At 39.0% G+C, this 22804-nt stretch overlaps 1 protein-coding gene across 1 annotated transcript; it reads left to right on the forward strand.

Annotated features, from left to right (window-relative positions):
- The first annotated feature begins 1486 nt into the window (after positions 1-1486).
- Positions 1487-22327, forward strand: LOC118811243 (deleted in malignant brain tumors 1 protein-like). The gene is made up of 12 exons (XM_036575401.1): positions 1487-1568; positions 2046-2360; positions 8317-8622; positions 9041-9226; positions 10036-10131; positions 13128-13190; positions 14169-14318; positions 15960-16022; positions 18000-18062; positions 18172-18249; positions 18591-18646; positions 22100-22327. The coding sequence occupies exons 1-12, from the start codon at positions 1487-1489 to the stop codon at positions 22325-22327; spliced, it is 1686 nt and encodes a 561-aa protein (XP_036431294.1).
- Positions 22328-22804: the final 477 nt, after the last annotated feature.

Genomic DNA, 22804 nt, shown 5'->3' on the forward strand with positions numbered 1-22804 from the left:
CAATCGCTGTACTGGGAGAGTGGAGGTTCTTCATAGAGGACAGTGGGGAATAGTGTGTCATTGTGGCTGGGATATGAATGGTGCTGCAGTGGTGTGTAGAGAGCTGGGCTGTGGAGAGCCTGTAAATGTACTGAAGGATGCTCACTTTGGACCAGGATCAGGACCAATCTGGATGGATTTTTTGCAGTGTAGTGGATCAGAGTCAACACTGAAACACTGCAGTTCACTAGGATGGGGTAAACATAGATGTCGTCATGTGCACAATGCTGGGGCCATCTGCTCTGGTAAGCTCTCAAGAAATATACGATGGCCATACATCATCATTGTCAGCAGTGACAGCTTCATTTTGATGAAGATTTTAACAATAATTAAATTGCATCTTTTACACTAGTGGCTCTTAAATGTGGAAATATGAGAAAAAATGTGGAAAATGAAGTTTGATGTATGTATTCTGATTCTATGAGCTAATAAAATACAAACCTGACAGGTCAAAAACAGTTCACCCCACCAATACAGTGCAATATACTCCTACATATGCAAGACAGAGTGTACAGCCACTCCTAATGTAATTAAAATACACACAGGTCGCATATCCAGACTTAGTGATGGTCCTCATCTGTGCTCTGGGAGAGTTGAAGTTCTTCATGGAGTGACCTGGTCCACAGTGTGTGATGCTGACTTTGACCAGCAGGATGCAGAGGTTGTGTGTCGAGAGCTGGGCTGTGGGCTTCCTGCGGAGGTGCTGGGAGCAGCTGCTTTTGGCAGAGGGGAGGGTCAGGTGTGATCAGAGGAGCTTCAGTGTAGAGGCAATGAATCTCGGATTTACTTCTGTCCAACATCATCTTCACTCAAACACAACTGCACCCATGACAGTGATGTGGGACTGGTTTGTATTGGTAAAGTGTTCATATTTACCTCTATCGTTAAACACTACCTGTAGCATTATATAAGTTGCTCTTATTAATGGTCATTCCTCTAACGTGATGTTGATTCAGGTCACACTCAGACTTGGCTGGCGAACGGCTCTGACTCCTGTTCTGGACGAGTGGAGCTCCAGTACCTTAGTGAGTGGGGCACAGTGTGTAACATAGGCTGGAATATGAGAGCTGCCAGTGTCCTCTGTGGTCAGCTGAAGTGTGGGAGTGCTGTGGCTGTGTTGGGGTCAGACTGGTTTGGGGAGGGGAGTGGCCAGATCTGGGCTGATGTGTTTGATTGTCAGGGGAACGAAACACACCTGTCAAAATGTCCCATTTCATCATGGAGTCGGACTGCATGCTCTCATAAACAGGATGCTGGAGTCATCTGCAGTGGTGAGCTCTTAAAATTGTGTACTCCATCTTAGACTTACATACACCATGTTAGTAAATGCCTCTGTGTGTCTGACCCCTCAATCAAATTATAATATTAATTTGAAACTTTTCAATCAAATAAGTAATAGCTTCCCTTCTCAGAATCCTCTCTGGTGTTTCATGAGGGGCGAGTGCGGATGTCTGGAGGGATGGAGTGTGAGGGGGAGGTGGAGGTGTACCTCAGGCAGGACTGGAGGAGAGTTCTGCTGGACTCCTGGAGTGAGTCTGAGGCCTCTGTGGTCTGCAGACAGCTGGGCTGTGGCTCTGTGTTTAGCTTCTCCAGCTCCTCTACATCCAGTCCTGAACACAGACACATGTGTGTGACGGGTTTCAGTTGTTCTGGGAGTGAAGCTCATCTGGGGAACTGCAGCAGCGCAGAAACAGTCAACTGCAGCTCCAGAGAACAGCTCTCAATCACCTGCTCTTGTAAATATTATACTCTTTATATATTTTCGGTTGTCAGCAACAGTAACACTACTTTTATATGGTCATGTTTTAAATATCCAATCATTGTGTGCTATTCAACTTGTAGTAATGAGGCAAATCATTGGGTAATGCAGATAATTAAATATGTACATTGTGCATAAATGGCTCACCATGTGAGAAATAATTCATATCTCAGTCTCAGACATTGACGGTGTGTGTGTGTGTGTGTGTGTGTGTGTGTGTGTGTGTGTGTGGGTAATTTTAATTTAGCTCCCAGCTCCATCAGGCTGGTTGGTTCTGGGGGAGACTGTGCAGGAAGGCTGGAGGTTTTCCACAGTGGCTCATGGGGGACAGTGTGTGATGACTTTTGGGATATTGAGGATGCGCAGGTGGTGTGCAGACAGCTGCAGTGTGGAGTGGCCCTCAGTGCTCTGGTACCAGCCCAGTTTGGACCTGGAACTGGACCCATATGGCTGAATGAGGTGGAGTGTGAGGGGAACGAGACGTCCCTGTGGAACTGCAAATATCATTTGTCTAGAAAGTATGAATGTGAACACAAAGAAGACGTAGGGGTCATGTGTTCAGGTAAAGTGTGTTCATCAGCTTTTCAGTTTGTTGTACCTAATAATTCTTCAAGGTTTTAAGTAAGGATAGAGAATTATGGTAATGTTCATTTGCAATGTTTGGATATCTCTTTATATTTTAATATAGGAATCTCATTATCTTAATGAGTTGATATGAACCTTAAATCTAAATGCTGAAAAGTAAATGGCCGTAATGATATTAAGAAAATTTCCATCTGTACTATGCAGAATGTTTTGTGCCCATTCAGATCAGAGCAGTAAAAAACCACGAGCATTACGCTTCGTTATAGATGAAAAACATGCCAATCTAAAAACCACATGAATTGTCAAAGTGATATTAGGGGCAATTCCTTTGTACTATGGAGAAGACTCTGTTGAGTGAGTGTGTGACTGTGTGGATTTTAAAGGTGTATTATTTTCACTTCTATAACAAATTAAGCATTTTATGCTTAAAAAGCAAATCCTCACATATTTTTGTTGTTGTTATGTGTTATAACAATAACGTATAACCAGGGGTGGATTAACTGACAGGCTACCCTAGATTGCGGCCAAAAGGCCCATACATGGATTGGAGCCCACTGACTGGCAAGAAAAAAAATATTCTATATTTTTATCAAAAAAATGAGCCCACCTTGACCCATTATAATGAACTAACTTCATGAGTTCAGGATTGGTTAGGTTGGAAAGGTTCGTAGGTCAGTTGTAGTTTTTGCCTGATTCTACAGCAAGTAAGTATGTCGGTAAGGTCTGTTTAAAGTATATTGGCTAAATATTAAGAGGGTTAACTGCAGTTAGCTCAAATATAGACACAAACTAAACTATTTGCAATCATGAAAAGCAAGGTTCTGCCACTGTAATCAGTTGAAGAGCACAGAGGCAAAGGAAAAATCACCAACAGCTGCCATGGCCTCCACAAACTCAACTGCTGCATCAGAGGGAACTCTAACAGATGCTACAGAAGAGGGGACCCAAGAAACGCTGACAATGACAGCAGCTCCCTCTTCTTACAGCTCGGACCAAGCATAGTGGCTGAAAATTGATGAACAGATGTGGGCATACAGGGCCTGGAATTGTGTCAGAACATCAACATAAACACCAGAAGATGTACTTCTTTAAAACGCTCTAAAGCAAACGAGTATATATAGGTAGTGTCTGCTGTTTCCACCATACAGGGGTAGTGTTACATTTGGCTCTTAGACTGCTTATGACTTTGTCAGTGACTAAAGCGAGTGGTAAACACTGGTTTTCCAAATTGGCACTGGTGAAAAATACACAGAGGTCAACATTGGATCAAAACAGACTTTCACTAGTCTAATAAATGCCTTCTCTTAAATGAATACAGAAAGAAAAAATTCTAAAGGTAGGAATTTTGTTTCCTCTTGTATATTAAGAGATGTTTGTGTAACTGTCATAACTGGCTGCAGATTGACTTTGTTCTTGAGTAATGTAAGAAGGTGGATCTCAGCTGCGCCTTTATCCAGTGCTTGGTTGATCTCAAAGCCTCTTGCGTAATCAGCTCACAGACTTGCTGTGTTCCGATTTACCAGCTGCATTACTGTACTTGGTACTGTACTTACTATTCAAACTAGTGTATGAGTGTGTGCATATGTACACGTGACTCATCATTCTGTTTTTCCATTTTTTTGAGGAGTAGCATAATTTTCTCTTTGTATTTTCTTTCCTCTTGTAGTGGAAAGAGGGAGTGTTTGTGTTGGTGTTTGTGTGGGAGGGTTGTGGAGCCTATTCAAAGGGTAGCGTAGAGGCCCCTGATCACCTTAACCAACCACTGTACATGTAATAATTTATATATTATATACATTGTCTAAGATGTAAACATTACTAGACATCAGAAAACACTGTAAGGACAATACATTCAGCCTACCATTTCTCAATCCCATGCTGACCATTGTTTACCCCAGAGGCCTCAAGTCAACCTCAGCTTCACGTCAGACCAGAAGATGCTGACAACAGCCTTGCAAACATAAACAGAGGTGGGGTGGGTGAATGGGTCCTAGTTAAACCCGGCCAAGGCCAGCGACGCTAGCTAGGATATCACTTCCCAGTTTACTCATTGCAAATGTCCAGTCACTTGAAAACAAGCTGGACACACTGAGACATCTACAGAAATGTCAATGAGGTTTACAGCACCACACTACCTCCTCCATTTGGTAAAAGTGACCACCTCTCTCTGCTGATGAAGCCCACATACCGACAGCTGCTGAAACGGGTCAAAGCAATGGTGAGAACATGATGTGTGTGGCCTGAAAGGAAAGTCAGTGTTTCAGGACTGCTATCAGTGTACTGACTGGAACATGTTTAAAACTGCAGTCAAGGTGGAATGTATTCACGGGTTGATGTAAATAAATATGCGACATTTGTCACCGGATTCATAAAGAAGTATGTAAATAATATGATTTGAACAAAGCAAATTCACAAACTTCCAAACCAAAAACCGTGGAAGAAGAGTTAAGTCCACAGTCTGCTGAAAGCATGCAATGCAGCCTTCAAATCTGGCAACAGTGAGCAAATTAAAGCTGCCAGTTGCAACCCAAAGGCTGGCATCAGGGCTGCAAGCTACAAGTAGAGCACACAAATTCCAGTCTACTTCAACACCAATTCAGATCGCTGATGCACATGGCAAAGGAAGAGAGCAATCACTGACTATAAAAGCAAAGTCAGTAACTCAGTGACTACAGACATCTCCCTCCCTGCTGAACTGAACACTTTCTGTGCCCACTTTGAGATCACTGCTCAGACTCAGGTTATGACTGTCCTGCCCGCCTCCACAGAGCCAGCCTTCATACTGACTGCAGATGAGGTGAGGAAAGCACTGATTGGGGTGTCAACTTGGAAAGAAGCATGCACAGATGGTATTCCAGGTTGGGTCCTGAAAGCGTGTGCCAAACAGTTGGCTGTCACCTTCACAGACTTCTTCAACATTTCCCTAGCACAGTCTACCATTGCCGCCTGCTTTAAAGCCACAACCATATTCTCAGTACCAAAGAAACACATCATCTCATTCATGAATAACTACCATCCCATCTGTCTCACACCCATAGTGATGAAGTGCTTCGAGAAACTGATCTTAGCTCACATAAAGAGCAGTCTTTCTAGCACTTTGGATCCCCATCAGTTTGCCTACAGCACAAACAGATCTACTGATGACACAGTCTCCTTGACAAGACACACTGCACTCCACCACCTGGAAGGAATGAACACCTATGTCAGAATGCTGTTTATGGACCTCAGCTCTGCCTTCAATGTAGTAGGACAAGGCCACTTACCATAAAATACAGCTACTTAAATTAATCTCAGGTTAGGGTTTGCCCATGGACAGGGATCCAATGAACGGTTGTGATAATTACACCCACAGAACCACCAGTGATAGCTTTAATAAAGGTTCATTTATTGATAAAGGTATATGAGAACTAAATTAAAGGGTTGCAAAAGGGATATAGGCACTAAATGATAAAGTAAAGGTATGCAAAGGAACTAGAGATAAGCACTTCACCGGATAAACAAACTGTAATTAGCTGAGTCTGATGGCATTTGGGCAGCATGCAGAATACAATACTAACAATTATGTAATGACTAAGCTAAGTTTAGATTAAGAAGGGGAACAGAGTGATGCAGTGAAACTGAACCATATCAAGAAGTGAAAGTATCTTATAGCCTTGGGACTATAGCTGCGTGGGATGCACGGGAGTGTACACAGGTCGCAGTGGAGTCACTAGGCCATTACCCCAGAACACCACAAGACCAGCCTGAACGGTTGAGCAAGGTGAACCTCGATGGGCTTTCGTCGTCTTGCGGTCTCTCCTAGTTCTGCTCTCAGCAATGGCTGGGGACATCGGGCTGCAGAAGCAACTTCTGTAACTGGATGGCTTGCAGTCCTCGCGTGCTCGCTCTGGTCTGAAGCTCTTAAACTATGTTTGCAGAGTTTGCGATGACCTATTGTTGCCAATCAGACCTTCAAAATGAATCGACAAAACTTAAAATTAGATGCAGCTAGATGTGGCTATTTAATGTGCAAACAGAGTCTAGCAGTTACCAAGACTTCAAGATTACAGAGTGAATAAAAAACAAAATGAACTGAACAAAGACACTACAAACTGAGACACAAAACAAAAATACATCTGCAGATTAAGTGCTTTTCTTTTGGAGAGGGCAGTCACATGTTGTCTCTCTCTCTCCTTGTGACTCCCACTCTCTCTCTGTGCGGGTTTGCCGGTTTTAAAGAAGGAACTTTTGCGGGCGGGGCTAAGGCAGGGGAAAAGGGTTTTTGCACTCAATTTCTAATGAATATGCAGTTTCTTTGTCTACAGGACTGCTTAGGTTCCATCACACGCCAACTTTTAAGGATTCTGAGTGTGGTTACCACTAAAGAAAAGAACATAATAAGCATACAATTTCATATACAAAAACATTATTGTTTCAAAGGTAACCATTACAAGTAACCTCTGAGTCTACAGATTATTATATCGAAAAGTATTTTAATTCCACACCATGGTTACATAACGCTACCTGGAATCTCTAACCATTCTACTTTATAAAGAAATGTGACAATTTAGAATTAGTATAAATCCAAACTACCCTTTCTAAACAATGCTTAAGTGAAAAAGAAGTTACACACTTCTGCACAATGTTGCCTAAGGTGGGAGCAGGTGGGGGTTGGGACAGTCATTAGTGGGTTGCCTCACCTGGTCACTTAACACATCACATATTGTCAAAAAGGTCCAACAATGCCTCCACTTCAACTGAAGGCTAATAAGAGTCAACCTGACACAACAGCTCATCTGCAACTTCTACAAGTCCACTGTAGAGAGCATCCTGACAAGATGGTCTGCTACAGTAGCATCATGCTACTAAATGTAAGGTCCTGCAGAGGGTGGTAAAAACTGCCCAGCCCTCTCACTCATACAGGACACCTACAAGAAGAGGTGTCTGAGGAAAGCCGTCTCCTCCGACCCCACACATCCCAGCCATTCCCTTTTTCGACCTCTGCCATCCGGAAAGAGGTACTGGTACATCTGAGCCAGAACCACCAGATTCAAGAACAGTTTTTTTACCCATAAGCTGTTAAACTGGTCACACAAGCAACACCTACCTGAACATGAATACACACACTACGGACTGTTACTGATCTAACCCTGATCCTCCTAGTCTACTCAGCATATCCACACACTGAGCTCCACTAGCTCATGCGACTGTATGTACATTGCACTTTAACTGGAAACATTTAAGCTTTATGCACTCTATACTTGAACATTTACACTGTAAGCTGTATGCTTGAACATTAAACTCCTAATGTTCATTTACCTTTACCTTACACTTATATAGCATATATAACATCTGTGATGCTGTTTACAAACACTTATTATAATTTGCACACCAGATCTGGTTTACCTCAACATACTATACTCTTCCATTTAATACTCACTATTAACACCTAAACTGTTATTGCACAAGACTATATAACTATTATTGGTATTTATGATAGTATAGTAAGTACAATTTGCACTCTATTTCTGCCTTCTGACCTACAGTTACTGCTCATACACATATCTGTATATGTTGTCTATACACCTATTGTCTTTGTGCCTTTGTCTATTTTCTTTGCACTATTGTCTTTTTTTTATTTATTTATTTTTAAATCATTGCAAGAGAAGTAACCAGAGAGTGTTTTGTTATGCTCTCAACAGAACAAGTGTGAAGTGAGCTAATGTGGGGGTTCATGTTAAACCTTCTCAGGCTTCTGATGTAGAAGAGCTGCTTGGTGTGTTCAGTCCATGTGAGGTTCTTTGTGATGTGTATGCCAAGGAACTTGAAGATGATAACCCTCTCTACAGTGGCACTAACAATATGCACTAGTAGTCCACTAATCAATAAAGATCTGAAAATTGTAAACAAGTATATTAAAAACTGACTGATAAACTTAGTCAACTTTCTCTCACAAGAATTTAAAGAGATCAGACTCACTGAGGGCTGTGAGGGGAATCTGGAAGTGTTCTACAATGGAACCTGGGGTAATGTGTGTGTAAATGGGATGGATGAAGAAACAGTGAGTTTGATCTGTCAAGAGCTGAACTGTGGAAGATCTGGTAGTGAGAACCGAGCCAAAGCAAGAGTGGAATCGGCTCCTAACTGGCTGGATCATCTAAAATGTAGGAAGCATGACTCCACTCTGTGGCATTGCCCATCTTCCCCCTGGAGACAGAACACATGTGATAATAGCAATGAGGTGGCTCGCATTACCTGCTCAGGTAGGTAGATTGTAGTGGTTTTGAATACTGAAATCAGTAAAATGTGTACAATATAAGGACCTGATTAATGTTGAATGAATGTGATGGAAAAAGCTGTAGAGCAGAATTCTATGGAAAGTCAAATCTATAAGCAAAACAGCTTTGTGTGTAACAGCTCAAAGATGAATAAATTATCTTACCGTTCTCTCAGAAAATGAAAGTCGTCATGTGTTACAAAGTCATCAGAGGTGCTCATCATCTCCCAAACAGACACAGCAGAGACAATGCACAAGTAAGCAAAAAAAGGGCTAAATGTTTGTTTAACCATTTTTTTATTTTATTAGCAGTAAAGAAAACCCACATTTTGGTACACAGATGTGTCATAAATTTTGTGATGAAGTTTGTCAATATCTCCTCATGTGTGATGTGTGTGAAATAGATCACCTGCCTCTCAGGCTGAGGGAAGGAAATGGAAGCTGCTCTGGGAGGCTGGAGGTGTATCATAACGCTGAGTGGGGGTCGGTCTGTGATGATCTGTGGGACATCAAGGATGCTCAGGTGGTCTGCAGACAGCTGGACTGTGGGCCGGCACTGAGTGCTGATGGGAGTGCTGTCTTTGGTGCTGGTGAAGGACCTATCTGGCTGAACAGAGTGAAGTGTAGAGGGAATGAGATTCACCTGTGGGACTGTCCTCATTCCCTGAAGAACCACACTGACTGCTCACACAGGCAGGATGCTGGAGTCACCTGTACAGGTCAGAGGAGTCTGCCGGAGTTTGGAGTTTCGACTCCACCCGAGACTCATTTGTCCCAGTTTTAATAATCTATGAGACAATTTTATTCGGCTTTGTTAATGTTGGTTAATTTTTCTTATTCAGTGAATAAAACCATAAGAATGCTAGATAAAACCAAACCTTTCACTTTGGTGAATGTGCATAACATATTTAGGTTTCACTGACAGTTTTATTTCTGTATATACAGACATATCTGTGTCTTCTAGTACTACTACATCTGAAATAACAGCCACTGATTCCACCACCACAGGTACACTTTTTGTCTTTTTATTTTTTCTTGGTCATTTTTCTAAATGTTTTTTAAGTAATTTGTTCAGTGCTCTACACAGTTTCTAATATGTTTTATATTTACCGATGGTGAATCAGCAAAAAGAACAATCAGTCCTCCACAAACTCATCCAACTACTGTTCAGTCCATCTATCCAGTGTCTCTCCTGGTTCTGGGAGTGCTGCTCCTCCTGGCCTTAGTGCTTCTGGTTGTGCTGTTTTACCAGAACAGAGTGCTCAGGAGAGGTAGAGAGATTCAGAGATCATCTATAATCCACTTTCTGTACATTCTCTAAACATCATTAGTCCTTCAGTCTGTCATCAGTCTTCACTTCTACTGAACTGGCTTCATGTTTCTCTCTGCCCCCTCACAGTGCTCTCTAAGAGGAAGCGTAAGACTCTGCCTGAGGCAGTCTATGAGGAGATTGACAGCAAATACATCACTAAAAGAAATGACTCGACTCAAAAGGGTGAGTGATAAATGGAATGTTTTTGTAAAGCTTATTGTATTAAATTAAAATAATTGTATTAAATCATTTGACATAACAGAACACACACTGCAATGCATGCCCACTTGCCCAGTGATCAAACCAATGTTTAATTTTCTTGAATTATGATTAAATGATGATTTTAAAGTTTAACATAAATAACTAATACAGAATCTTCAGCCATTTTTTCAGTATTTCTTTCTCTGTGTATTAATATTGAGAGTAAATCAGTTAAATGAGAGTTTAGTGTATATTAGATGAAATGTACAGTTAGAGTAGATCTACATGTAGTGTAGTGTGTTAATTCTGCTGATAAGCATCTATTCGGCAGCTGAAGTTAAACTGCGTAATTTGTCAGAGAAACCACACAGCTGCAGGTGTTTGTGTGTGTGTATTTGTGTGTGTGTGTGTGTGTGTGTGTGTGTGTGTGTAGGTGTGTGTAGGTGAGTGTGTGTGTGTGTCAGAGAGAGAGAGAGAGAGAGAGAGAGAGAGAGAGAGTGAGAGAGAGGGAGAAAAACAGATGAATGTGTATATTGTAGGTATCGTTACTGGCTCATTTGGCCAGGACCCGTGGGAGGCTTGGCCATGTGGAGCAGTGAGCCTGAAGCACCATGGGTACTGCTGTGGCAGCAGTGAAAGACTTAAATGTCTAAATGATTTGTTGAAGTTCGGTTTAAGAGGTGAAGCAATAAAGTATGCGTTGTGCTGGACTGTGGGGTAGAAGGTGAGTCTGAAGTGTTTACATAAACGGGCTGTCTAAGGCTAGAAATGACCTGCTGTCTACCCTGCTGCATTTGTTAATACTAGGCGGCGGTGTTTTTCTATTTTGTGTTCAATTCAAGAGCCTTCCCTCAAAAGTGCTATGATTCCTGCATCTCCTTCTTTGCTAAGGTTAATGACTTCACAGGTATGAGAATTGTGTAGCGGTACAGTCTACAATTTGAATTAAGGAGTTAGCTCCTGAGTCTGATTGATGGCTATTGATCCTCCTGTGTTGTCATCCAGGGTTATGAAGTTAAACAAATTTGAACTAAATGTTTTTACTTGCATTAATTGCAACAGAATTGACTCTTTGTCCTGCCTTACCATCATAAATTAAATTGTTTGTAACACTTACATTACACATTTTGTCATTAGGTAACTTTTGCCATTACATTGATTTCTAGTTCTTTCTTCTTCTTCTTGTCACATTTACCGATCTTATTCTTGATGACGCCCTGCACTACACACTTGACCCAGCCTACTAGGAGCTTGTTAATTAGTGAATGAGTTGAATCAGGTGTTCTCCATGAGACAAAGCACAAATAGTTTAAGTGTATCAATGTAAATGTAATTGATTTGATTTGCCCACATGCATAATGTTTTCTGCATCTTCTTCTGTGCCAATGATACAATATATAAGATTTTTTTTTTTTTTTCCATTTGATTTTGTGGACAGGTCAGCATCTGAGCTCATTATATATATGGACAAGCCAGGAGCACTTTGAGGCCAAAAGTGGACATTTTTCAATAACTTTATTTTGAGTGGTCTTTTTTTAGATTAAATAAATACTCAACAGATTTTCAGTAACATATCAACAACATATTAATGATGTAGCAGCAGTAAATACATTCACTAGAGTATCAAGAGACTTTTAATTAACTGTGTAAATAAAATGCATTTATAATCTGCTTGGTACTAATCTTGCTGCTCTGTTGAATGACAGCCATGACAACGATAAACCGTATTAACTCCAGAGAAACAAAAATCCCATTAGCAATCCACACTATCCTCCATCTCAACTTCCCACCCCACCTGAATATCCCAACGACCATGGAGAAGCTGTTATCAGCCGGGATGAGACTGTCACTTGCCTTGTCAGCCAGAACTCAGATACAGTGAAAAATCAGACCAGCTTCTCCTTCACCCTGATCTACTGTCTCATCTCCACTTCAATCCCCCAGACTTTACCCTAAGAAGAGTCAAGCTGCCCCACCAACTATAGCACCTCAGAGAAAGTGTGCCTGTATTCTCTTCCATTCTAGTACTTATCATAAAAAAGAACAGGGAGTACATGTCAGATAATGTGAATGTATCCAATCTAAAGTATGTAAAATGTGAGACACAGCTGTTGGAGCAAAGTGAACATGTTGCTAAGTTAGCTCTTCTCAGTATCGGATCTCTCACAAACAAGTGAGTGCTACTATTGTATTAATTGAGTCAGCTCCACCAAACTTTATAAATGTCTCACATTCCAGCAAGAAAGTGGATGTATAGCTGCTGCATTTGATTCTTTCCAATGCAAGCAGTGATCGTTTGGTGGCTTCTAATCCTGTAAGTTTCTATATGCAGTTAATTGCAGTAATTGTCTACTATGCTAATTTTGTTGATGATTTTTGATCATTTTGTTATCGCTGGTGATTTTAATATCCTAATTGATGATCCCAAGGATAGTCATGCCTAGGAACTGTGGCCCCAATTGGACTTTTTTGAACTCTCACAGCATGTGACCAGGAGTACACCCTTCATGGATACACTTTCAATGTGGTCTCATAAGGTCTTGCTGTTAAAGATGCTGCTTTGTCACATCATTACTGAATTTTCTGTTTTAAACATGGGCCTCACTAGACATAAAGATAAAGACATATTTGTTTTAAGAAAAGGTGCATAAATGACAGCACAACTACACTTTTCATGAGCAAATTGTGCACAGCACAATGCAAAACATCTGATTTTATACATGTTAGTCATATTTTTAATTTCTATTTTCCTACATCTCTATATTTTAATTTGAATCATCTCTTTATGTTTTCATTTATTCATATATGAATAAACTTGCCTTGCCTAATACCTCTTTGCAATTTCAGAGTGAAATTATCTTTAATTTCTTTCTCTATTTAAAGATTTGATTCATCTCCAGTTCTGAAGCGTCTGTCAGAAATCTATCAGACTAAGATTTAAATTTAATTAAAAGTAATACTTTTTGCTCTTTTTGCAGCAAAGTCTCTGACTGAAGTAAAGGCAGACTACTATGAAGATGTCCCCACCAGTGGTCTGCTAAGTGAGTTCCTATATTAATTAATCACTTGATTTTATCTTTACATTAAACCACAATGTAAACATTTGATTGAACTGTTTGTAAATACAGGCTGTTTTGATTTAGGTGAATCAGCAAAAGACAGCACAGCAGAGAGCTATGAAAATGTCACCACTGCTGGACAGATCTCTGCAGGTGTGTTTCTGCGTCTAATAAAACTTTCTGTGGTTATATCTGAAATACTTGATGAAACAACAATCTAAAGCATGATTTTAGATTTTTAAGGGTCCATATCTTTAAAAAAAATGTTCCTCACTTTATTTTTAAATACAGGAGCTTTATATATTAGATAAACCATTTAGTTTTCAAAATGCCCATATAAAAATCATTTAGGTATACATGCCTATTCAGTCTACAGCAGTGAAACTCCATGCATTTATGTTGAAGTTATGAGGAGTGCAGCATCTTTTTGAATGAGGCACAATAAAGGACAGCCATTTCGAGTTGAGGCTTGATTACATTTATCAGGCTTAAAGCAACAGTAACAAAAAGGCTTTTTAATTGTAGAGAGAAATAGAGGTTGAAAAATGGCCATGTAAAAAAATTATGATACACAAATACTATAAGTGGACCTGGAGGAAAAAGCATATGGGTATATATATATATATATATATATATATATATATATATATATATATATATACAATATATGCATCCAAAATAATTATACATATATATATATATATATATATATATATATATACACACATACAAGACAACAAATACTAGACAACAAAACTATATATAATTGGGCATCATATATATTTGTATATATACACATACATTTATAAATAAGTTTTGGCATCAAGCGATTGAGTGATAAAGGACCTAGTCCAATCACTGTCAGCTATATAACTGTATAGAAAGAGGTCTCATAGTAGCTTTCATAGTTCAGTTGGATGCTGGGGGACATCAGTGTGTTCAATAATCTGATTGCCTCAGAGAAGAAGCTGTTTGCAGAGTTTGGAGGTGGTGGAACGGATGCTGCCATACATTCTGTTAGATGGCAGAAGGGTGAAGAGTCCATGAGAGGGGTGGGAGGGGTCGTCGACAATGTTGGTGGCCTTGCGGATACAGTGCTTGTGGTAAGAGGTATTGAAAGTGGGTAAAAACACACCAATGATCTTCTCAGCTGTCCTTACAATCTGCTATATGGTCCTGTGGTCTGAGACGGTGCCATTCCCATACCAGACAATGAGACAGCTGGTCAGGACACTATCTACCATCCCCGTGCAGAATGTAGTGAGGATGGAAGTGGGAAAGTTTGCTATCTTCATCCTTCTCAGGAAGTGAAATTGCTGCTGGGCTTTCTTGGCTAGGCAGGTGGTGTTTAGGGCCCAGGTGAGGTCATCACTGATGTGCACACCAAGGAACAAGGAACTGGAGCTTTTGACTTTCTCCACAGTTGAATCAGTGAAGTGCAGTGGAAAGTGATCACTGTGAATCCTCCTGAGGTCAACAATCATCTCTTTCATTTTATGAACATAAAGAGAGAGATTTTTGCCTTTGAACCAGTCCCTAAGCCTCTCAACCTCCTCCCTGTATGCTGACTCATCATTGTTGCTGATAGAGCCTGGTTAGTATGAATGATGAAGGTCTTGAAGGAAGTCACATCATCTATGCACTTGCTAATGTAGCCAGTCCTTGAAAATATTCCAGTCTGTGAGCTCAAAACTGTCCTGAATGGCTGAGATGGTCCTTCAGACTATTTTCTCACCTGTTTCAGATCTGGCTGGGCTCCCTTGAGCAGAGGTTTGTATGCTGGAATTAACATAATACAGATGTGGTCCAAGCAGTCGAGGTGGCGCTGAGGTTCAGCTTAATAGACACCATGGATATTGATGTAAACAAGGTGCAATATATTTAATGCACCAGTCACAAAATCAACATACTGGTAGACTTTATGTAGCACTGACTTCAGATTTGCATGATTAAAGTCTGCAGTGACTGATAACCCCATAAAGATTGTTCAGTGCTTCCCTCGCATTAGTGCGTGGTGGAATGTACACCATGTTTGTAAAAACACAAACCACCACCACAGGTTTTAAAGGACAGTGCCGTTACCCTGTCGGTGCAGTCACCTGTTAGCTCCACTAGTTGGATGCTGTTACCGATCCACCTTTCCGTAAAAACAAAAACAGTTTAGCTGTAGTCTGGGGTGATCCAGTTTATTGTTGAGAGAGTGGATGGTGGACAGCAGAAGAAATGGTAGAGCTAGGGTTAGCATTAGCCTAGCTTGAATGCCCGAGTGTTCACTGTGTTTCCACTTTCTGGCACACAGTTTTCAACGAACTCTCTCCCAGCCAGCAGCATCATGCAGTCCCTTCTGTAGGTCGAGCACCACATCCAACAGTCTGTAATTTATTACAGCTGAACTCTGTTTTCCCATATCAAGCAGGGTCATGCAATGACAGACGTTTACCAATGTTTTGGATGCACATCTTGATCAAAATTGTTTTAAGAAAGTGACTACAAGAAACAAAAGCTCCATGTTTCCAGGCCCCGGAGCAGCCACTGCGTGAGAAATGCACCACTATATTGGATCTATCAGTACTTAACTATCTTACATCTAAATTCACAAATCACAAAGTGCTTCATCATCACTGCTGATCAGAGCTCAGCTGTTGTAACAGGTTTGACTTGTAATGTAACAATACTGTAATCTCAAACATGAACACAGTCACTGATGATACTGATGCTGATTTAATGACATTTATCTCTACATTATGACAGAAGACATGACAGATAACTATGATGATGCTGTTACCACTGGACCAGACTCCATCATTATGACAGGTAAGCTTTCAAAGCTTTCTCAGTAACCTAGTAATTATACGGCAATAACTCATGAACGAATATAGGAATCATTAGTAATGGATAATGCATTATGCTACATTACTAATAAGTAAATATGAGAATGAATCAGTTGTTAACCGCCGGAGTTAACATCAAGTAAAGTACATTTACAGAACAAACAGGCTGATTAACTCATACAGTTGTTAACTGCAACAGTAACTGCGAATAATAAAATACATTAACTTTAAGATTAATTGATATAATAATTATTAAAAACTAAAATACTGTCAACAATGAACACATCATGACTGAGTATATTAAATAAATAATTAAAAAAAAAACCTGAAAATATAAGAACAAAGAGCCTCATTCACCAACTGATCATAACCCTTTAATGTTCTGCTCAACCATTTGGTAGAGCACATTTTGAGTCACTATACATGCCACAAAGTGCCATCTCAACCATTTGGTAGACGTAAATATTTTAAAAATTGTGGGGTCAAAAAAAACAAAACAAAAAAAAAACACCAATTGTTTTACTATTGCCCAAACATTATTTAAAAAAAATATCAAGCCTTTTCGCTTGATGAGGACATTAAAGGGTTAAGAAGAAATTCCTGCTTAAATTTGAGTTTTTAAATTTTTCTTAGAATGTTTCTCAAGAACAAATTTAAGAAAAGGCTTAGGAAGAGATTGGTGAATGTGGCCCAAGGTTAGTTCTTTGGAAACTGTTTCCAAATCATTTTTAAGCATTTAATTACAGTTAGATATTGATTATAAATAATAAATAATATTAATGATAATAAGTTCCACTTTTGTTTTGATCTTTTAAATGCATTTTATAAATTTACTCTCAAAAAATGCAAACTCCTCCTTTAATAACCCCACTGAATATATTCTCTTTTAGTCATTTGTTTTAAGCCAAGAACATTTAGGCTCAGATTAAATCCAGCATTTAAAACACTGCATCAGAGGCAGTTAGTAATTATTTACAATCACTCAGCTACATTTACTCAGTTATATGTATTTAGTTATATGAGTCAATTAAACTGTTTAGAGACTTTTTACTTACGAACTTCAAAAGATAATACTTTTATTTTCAGCCCCGTATTTATGTTTGTTTCTCTGTTAAAAAAAAAGATTAATCTCTAGATCAGAAGTGTCTGTTAGAAATGATGGTTGAACACTTTCTATGAATGTCACCTTTGTAAGCATCTATAAACACATTCATAACATGTTATAATGCATTCATAAGGCATTATAAACATGGCTATAAATATTTATAAAAATGCATTACACATTATAGCCATGCTTATTATGCATTATGAATTGTTAACATAATAAATTATAAGTACTGGTCATAACAAATTATAAAAGCTCATAAGTCGTATTTGTCCACTCTAAGTAAAGCATACTGTACTAAAGCCTCCTCCAGTGTTAAGGGTGAGGCTACAAGTTGAAGTATTTACTGAAGGATTTACTGAAACACTTCAATGTACAAAGTACAGCACATTACAGGCTTCCAATGTCAGATTTTAAACTAGTGCTGCCATCAGTGTTTTACCCAACATGGAAAAGTCAATGTACACCACCGTTAGCTTGGTATTTGTCTTTATTTTACGCTCTCCAAGCTGGGACTGACTTCTTTGGCACTGACAGTATAACATGTTATTAACACTACTTATAATGCATTATATTAACAATTCATAATGTATAATAAACATGGCTATAAAGTGTAATTCATTTTTATAAATGTTTATAATCATGTTTATGATGCCATATGCATGCATTATAACATGTTGTAAATGTGTTTATAGATGCTTACAGACATGGCATTCATAGAAAGTGTAACTGAAATGATTTAGATGCATAATCTTAATGGAGTCACACAGAAATTGTAACATCAAAGAGTCTCTGAATGAGTGTTTTAATGTAATTACATGTAATTAAATGTGATACAGTTTGCTTTTTTTGCAGCAAAGTCTCTGACTGGAGTAAAGGCAGAACATTACGATGATGTCACCACCAGTGGCCTGATAAGTAAGTTCCTTTATTAATTAATCTTGTTATTTTATTTTTAAACATTAAACCACAATGTAAAAATATCATTGAACTGTTTGTAAAGTCAGACTGCTTTAATTTGATTTAGGTGAATCAGCAAAAGAGGACACAGCTGAGAGCTATGATGATGTCATCACTGCTGGACAGATCTCTGTTGGTGTAGCAGGTGTGTTTCTGTTTTGGGGTTTTAGTTTTTAAATTATGGTTAAAAATCATTGCAAATGCTGTGAAATTGTACATTTTGAATTGTAAATTGTTGGCTTTCTGAAGCATTTGTGGAGCTTTACTGTCTCTTACAGCAGTGGTCCACAGATAAGTACAGGGGGTATTTTGGTGCCCATAACAAATGCTCATCATTTTTATTGTTATATTTTGTAAAACTTAATAAACAATCAAAATAGTGTTATCAAAACCTACATTCACTGATTTTGCCTGAAACAACTGACAAATATAACTGCATAAAATATGATTTCATATCCTTTAAAACATCTCTGTGTTTTGGTGTAGAGAACGTACCAGAGAATTATGATGATGTCATCAGTGCTTATCAGAGCTCAGCTGTTGTAACAGGTTTGACTTGTAATGTAACAATAATGTGATCTCAAACATGAACACAGTCACTGATGATACTGAAGCTGATTTTATTTAATTTTTACTTTTCAACAGTGACAGATATCTATGATGATGCTGTTAACACTGGACCAAACTCCAACATTATGAGTAAGTTATTTGTTCTTCATGTAAACAAATAATTTAAAACTGAATCGTCAACACATAAAAATAACAAGTTCATTTATTGTTGTTATAATTCATCATCCCATATTGGTGTAGTGAAAACACAAGAGAACTGTGATGATGCTGGATAGGATGTATGAAGGTTAAAAGGCAAGTGGCCATAGATTTAAATGCATAGATGCTGCATCATCTGTTGCTCTATCTGAGGCAATACGCCTGCACGTCCATCATGATGATGGCCATAATGTCCTTATTATTAATTTTTACCAAATTTGTTTTGTTATAATCCTCAGACGTTTTACATGTTTATGATTATCAGTTTTAAATTGCGCTATATTTGTAATGTTTAAGTTTAAATAAGGAGGTTGATGCAGCCATAAGAAGCGTCAGAATGATGTAATATTTAGATTTAGGCAGTGATAGGATTTCTCTTGAGCAAAGAGACTGCAGATCTCCCCTCACAATGAACATGTTTATGATATGGATTTTAAAAATCTGAACATTGAATACTAGCTGTAATAAAAATACATAAACTCCAGCAGCACTGCTGTGTCTGATCCACTCAGACCAGCGCAACACACACTAACACACCACCACCACTTCAGTGTTACTGCAGTGCTGAGAATGATCCATCACCCAAATAGTACCTGCTCTATGAGGAACCATGGGGGTCCTTACCACTGAAGAACAGGGCAAAGTGGGGCTAACAAAGTATGCAGAGAAACAGATGGACTACAGTCTGTAATTGTAAAACTACAAAGCGCACCTATATAGTAAGTGGAGCTGATAAAATAGACAATGAGCGTAGAAACAAAGAGGTGGTCATAATTTTATGCAGAAGGCAGGATTCACCCTGGACAAGTCGCCAGTCCATCGCAGGGCAGACATACACATTCACGCACACACTCACACTCACACCTAGGGTCAATTCAGCATGTCCAATTGGCCTGACTGCATGTTTTTGGACTGTGGGAGGAAACCAGAGTACCCGGAGGAAACCCACGCAGACACGGGGAGAACAGGCAAACTCCACACAGAAATGACCCTGGTCACCCGGCCGGGAATCGAACCCAGGCCCTTCTTGCTGTGAGGCGACAGTGCTACCCACTGCGCCACCGTGCCGCCCATGATAAACATTGTCCTCATTATTTTGATGTGGAGCTTAAAGCTGTCATCTTTATAACAAGTACAGTCATCATTCACTCTTTAAAGTGCTGACATTTATTCAAGTGGAGGCACTTCAGGTGACTAATTTATTAGTTGTATTTACTTGCACACTCAGTGCAAAAAGAAGTGTGCACATGAGTAAGAATGGAAATGATTAGCACAACACTGATAACACTACTAGGGAAGTAATCAGCCCTCTCTACATCTGTCTAAGTCTGTTCTGGGAATGATAGATAATGCAGATGCTCAAAACTAAAAGAAAGTTGGTTGTGTTTTTTTGGTTGCAAAAATCTTTTATTTAAATAAACAGAATAGACTGGTAGAGCTGAAAGTTATGGAGAGTCAGTGTCCAGCACAGTTTGAAGTTTCTCTGTTTAAACACTCTGACCAACCATAGTAATTAGTAGATGAGTTGAAAGAGGTATATTTGAACACTTAACTGAACAGGGAATCAGAGTGAAGTAGTCATTCAGTATTCACTGGCAGCTCTGTAGCATCTTCTACACATGGAACATCTTAGCATTACGGTGGAAAATATTTGAAGAACAACTTGTTCTGAGTTGCAGGCTGCATATTAAACAGAGTTACATAGTGCTCTGTTTTCAGCTTGTCCTCTTTGGTGTGTTTCGGAATACATTAACTATAAGAAAGATGTGTGTTTTTTATTTATTTTATTTTAAAGAGTTTTAATGCACTTGTTTTACAGATTTTGATGACATGGAGAAGGAGCCTTGGAGACAATCGTGTGACTGAGAGCACACAGCCAGTGTCTTTCCTCAAGAAATTACAAAATTACATTCAAACGCAAGAAACGCAGGAAGCATTTTTTACGGAGCATAAATGGGATATAGAGGAGTTAAACAACCCCCAAAATGTATAGAAATAAATAACATTTTAACATTCACTTTAATGCTACCAGCCTTAGCCAGCTAAAACATTTAATGCTACATCATTATCATAATCTTACTTTGATATCTCTAACCAACTTTTTGGTCTTCATGAAAATCTTATACGTGGTATGAATTAAAGGAAGTTAAAGGCTTTATGAGAATTTTCCAATGTTGCCAAAAACTAATTACAGTTCAATGAAATGATTGTTTTGAGTTGAACTGTAAGATTTTGTTTTATTATGCTGATAATTTGAGATTATAACCACACAGACATCATAATGACTGCATACTGAATTCTATATCTTTCTTATATACTGAATTCTATATCTTTTTAGTTTCTTATGACTTAAGTGTGTAATGCATGGAATATATTACAGTGGTTTGAGAGAAATTGTCTTTGTGCTGTTCTTCATACATATTGAAAGATATACAGAGTATAAATTTGGGATTTCCTTAATTTCACCTACACTCCTACACTGCACCTCAACCTTAATGAAGGTCAACAGAACAGAATGTTCAGGCTCTAGACTGAAACGACACTAAAACAGCCCTGTGAACAACACACTTTCTGAAGTGGTCCATGACCATGAGAAAATAACTGAATGTCAACCCCAATATCAACCCCAATCCACTCCATCAAGGCTACTGGACACCAACAGCTGCCAGAGTATAAAACCAGGGACAGTGTCCTCCCAGCAGCAGTTGATGAGACAATGGTGGACAGGGGCAGTCTTTGCACTAGGCAAAGGAAAGCAGCCACCTAATGCCCCCAAGAACCAAGGGCCCCATTAAATACAAATTAGATATACTGTACAGTTGATGTTAAATGACCTATTCTGAAATGTACATATATTGTAGTGATTATTTCTAGTCATTTCAGTGCAGTCTTTTTTTTAACAAGCAACATTATCTTATAATATTCTAACAAATTATATTATATATTATTATATATAATATTATATATATAACTATATATTAACAACTTTAGGATGAATTCCCTTGAATTTTTGCAGTGTAGATGGCTGCAACACTACAAATGTGCATGAAGAGGGCCCCAGTCTTTTGCCTTGGGCCCCAGAATCACATGACCCATCCCTGACTGTGGCCTGCCAAGCTGCTCCCCAATATCCAACCACCACAGCCTCAGTATGAAGACACATCAGCAGCTGCAGTAGCTCAATGTCATTCTTAGGATCTCTCTGAAACTTCTCTGTGCTGATATAGGAGCTCAGCACTGCTCTAACTGATGTCTCTGCTGCTGTTGGGGAAGCTGGATCTACCACCGTTAACACCGCTGCACACCACTTTGCTATCTTTGTCTCCATCATCATTGGCTCCGCCCCCAAAGCAGCCTGTTCACTCTGGCTCTCACAGTGTCTGCAGTGTACTGAGCCTGTTAAGGTTGCAATATCTCGAGTCACAATTGTGACAGCATCTGGGTTAGTCTTTTGACCTTAAATACCGTCCCCTTGGACAATGTACAGTGTGAACTTGCCACAAACACGCATAAGTTTATTGTTATTGTGATATCATAGAGAGGAACTCTGAACCTGCAACACTGAACATAAATACTTAGATAAATAGCAAGTTTCATAGTCTTACTAGGCTTAACAATAAATCAAGCACAATGAAATTGAGTCCAGCATTTGAAAGAATATCCTTAGTGGCTACAAATCTTATTTTAGGTGAGAGTCTAAGGCAGAGGTGCACATTCAAATAGGCATGAAGAGAGTGTCTAAAATTGCAACACAGTTAGGATTAATGATTAATTATTCATTTATTTAAAAAAAAAATACCAATATTATTTATTTGAAGTACAATGATTGAAAGAAAAAAAAATTATCACAAATGTATATACCTATTGTGGAGTGAGATATTCTCTGAATCTCCAAATTATGGGATTGATATATATATTGTAGCACGGCATGT

This window comes from Colossoma macropomum, unplaced genomic scaffold (assembly GCF_904425465.1).
Source record: "Colossoma macropomum unplaced genomic scaffold, Colossoma_macropomum, whole genome shotgun sequence".
Classification (NCBI taxonomy): Eukaryota; Metazoa; Chordata; class Actinopteri; order Characiformes; family Serrasalmidae; genus Colossoma; species Colossoma macropomum.

Excerpts from the sequence above, each read along its gene's own strand:
- LOC118811243 (XM_036575401.1), top strand. The coding sequence starts at position 1,487 with ATGTCTGGAGGGATGGAGTGTGAGGGGGAGGTGGAGGTGTACCTCAGG. Across the intron at positions 10,132-13,127 it reads AAATGACTCGACTCAAAAGG|CAAAGTCTCTGACTGAAGTA; the intron begins GTGAGTGATAAA and ends CTCTTTTTGCAG. Across the intron at positions 14,319-15,959 it reads TACAGTGCTTGTGGTAAGAG|AAGACATGACAGATAACTAT; the intron begins GTATTGAAAGTG and ends ACATTATGACAG.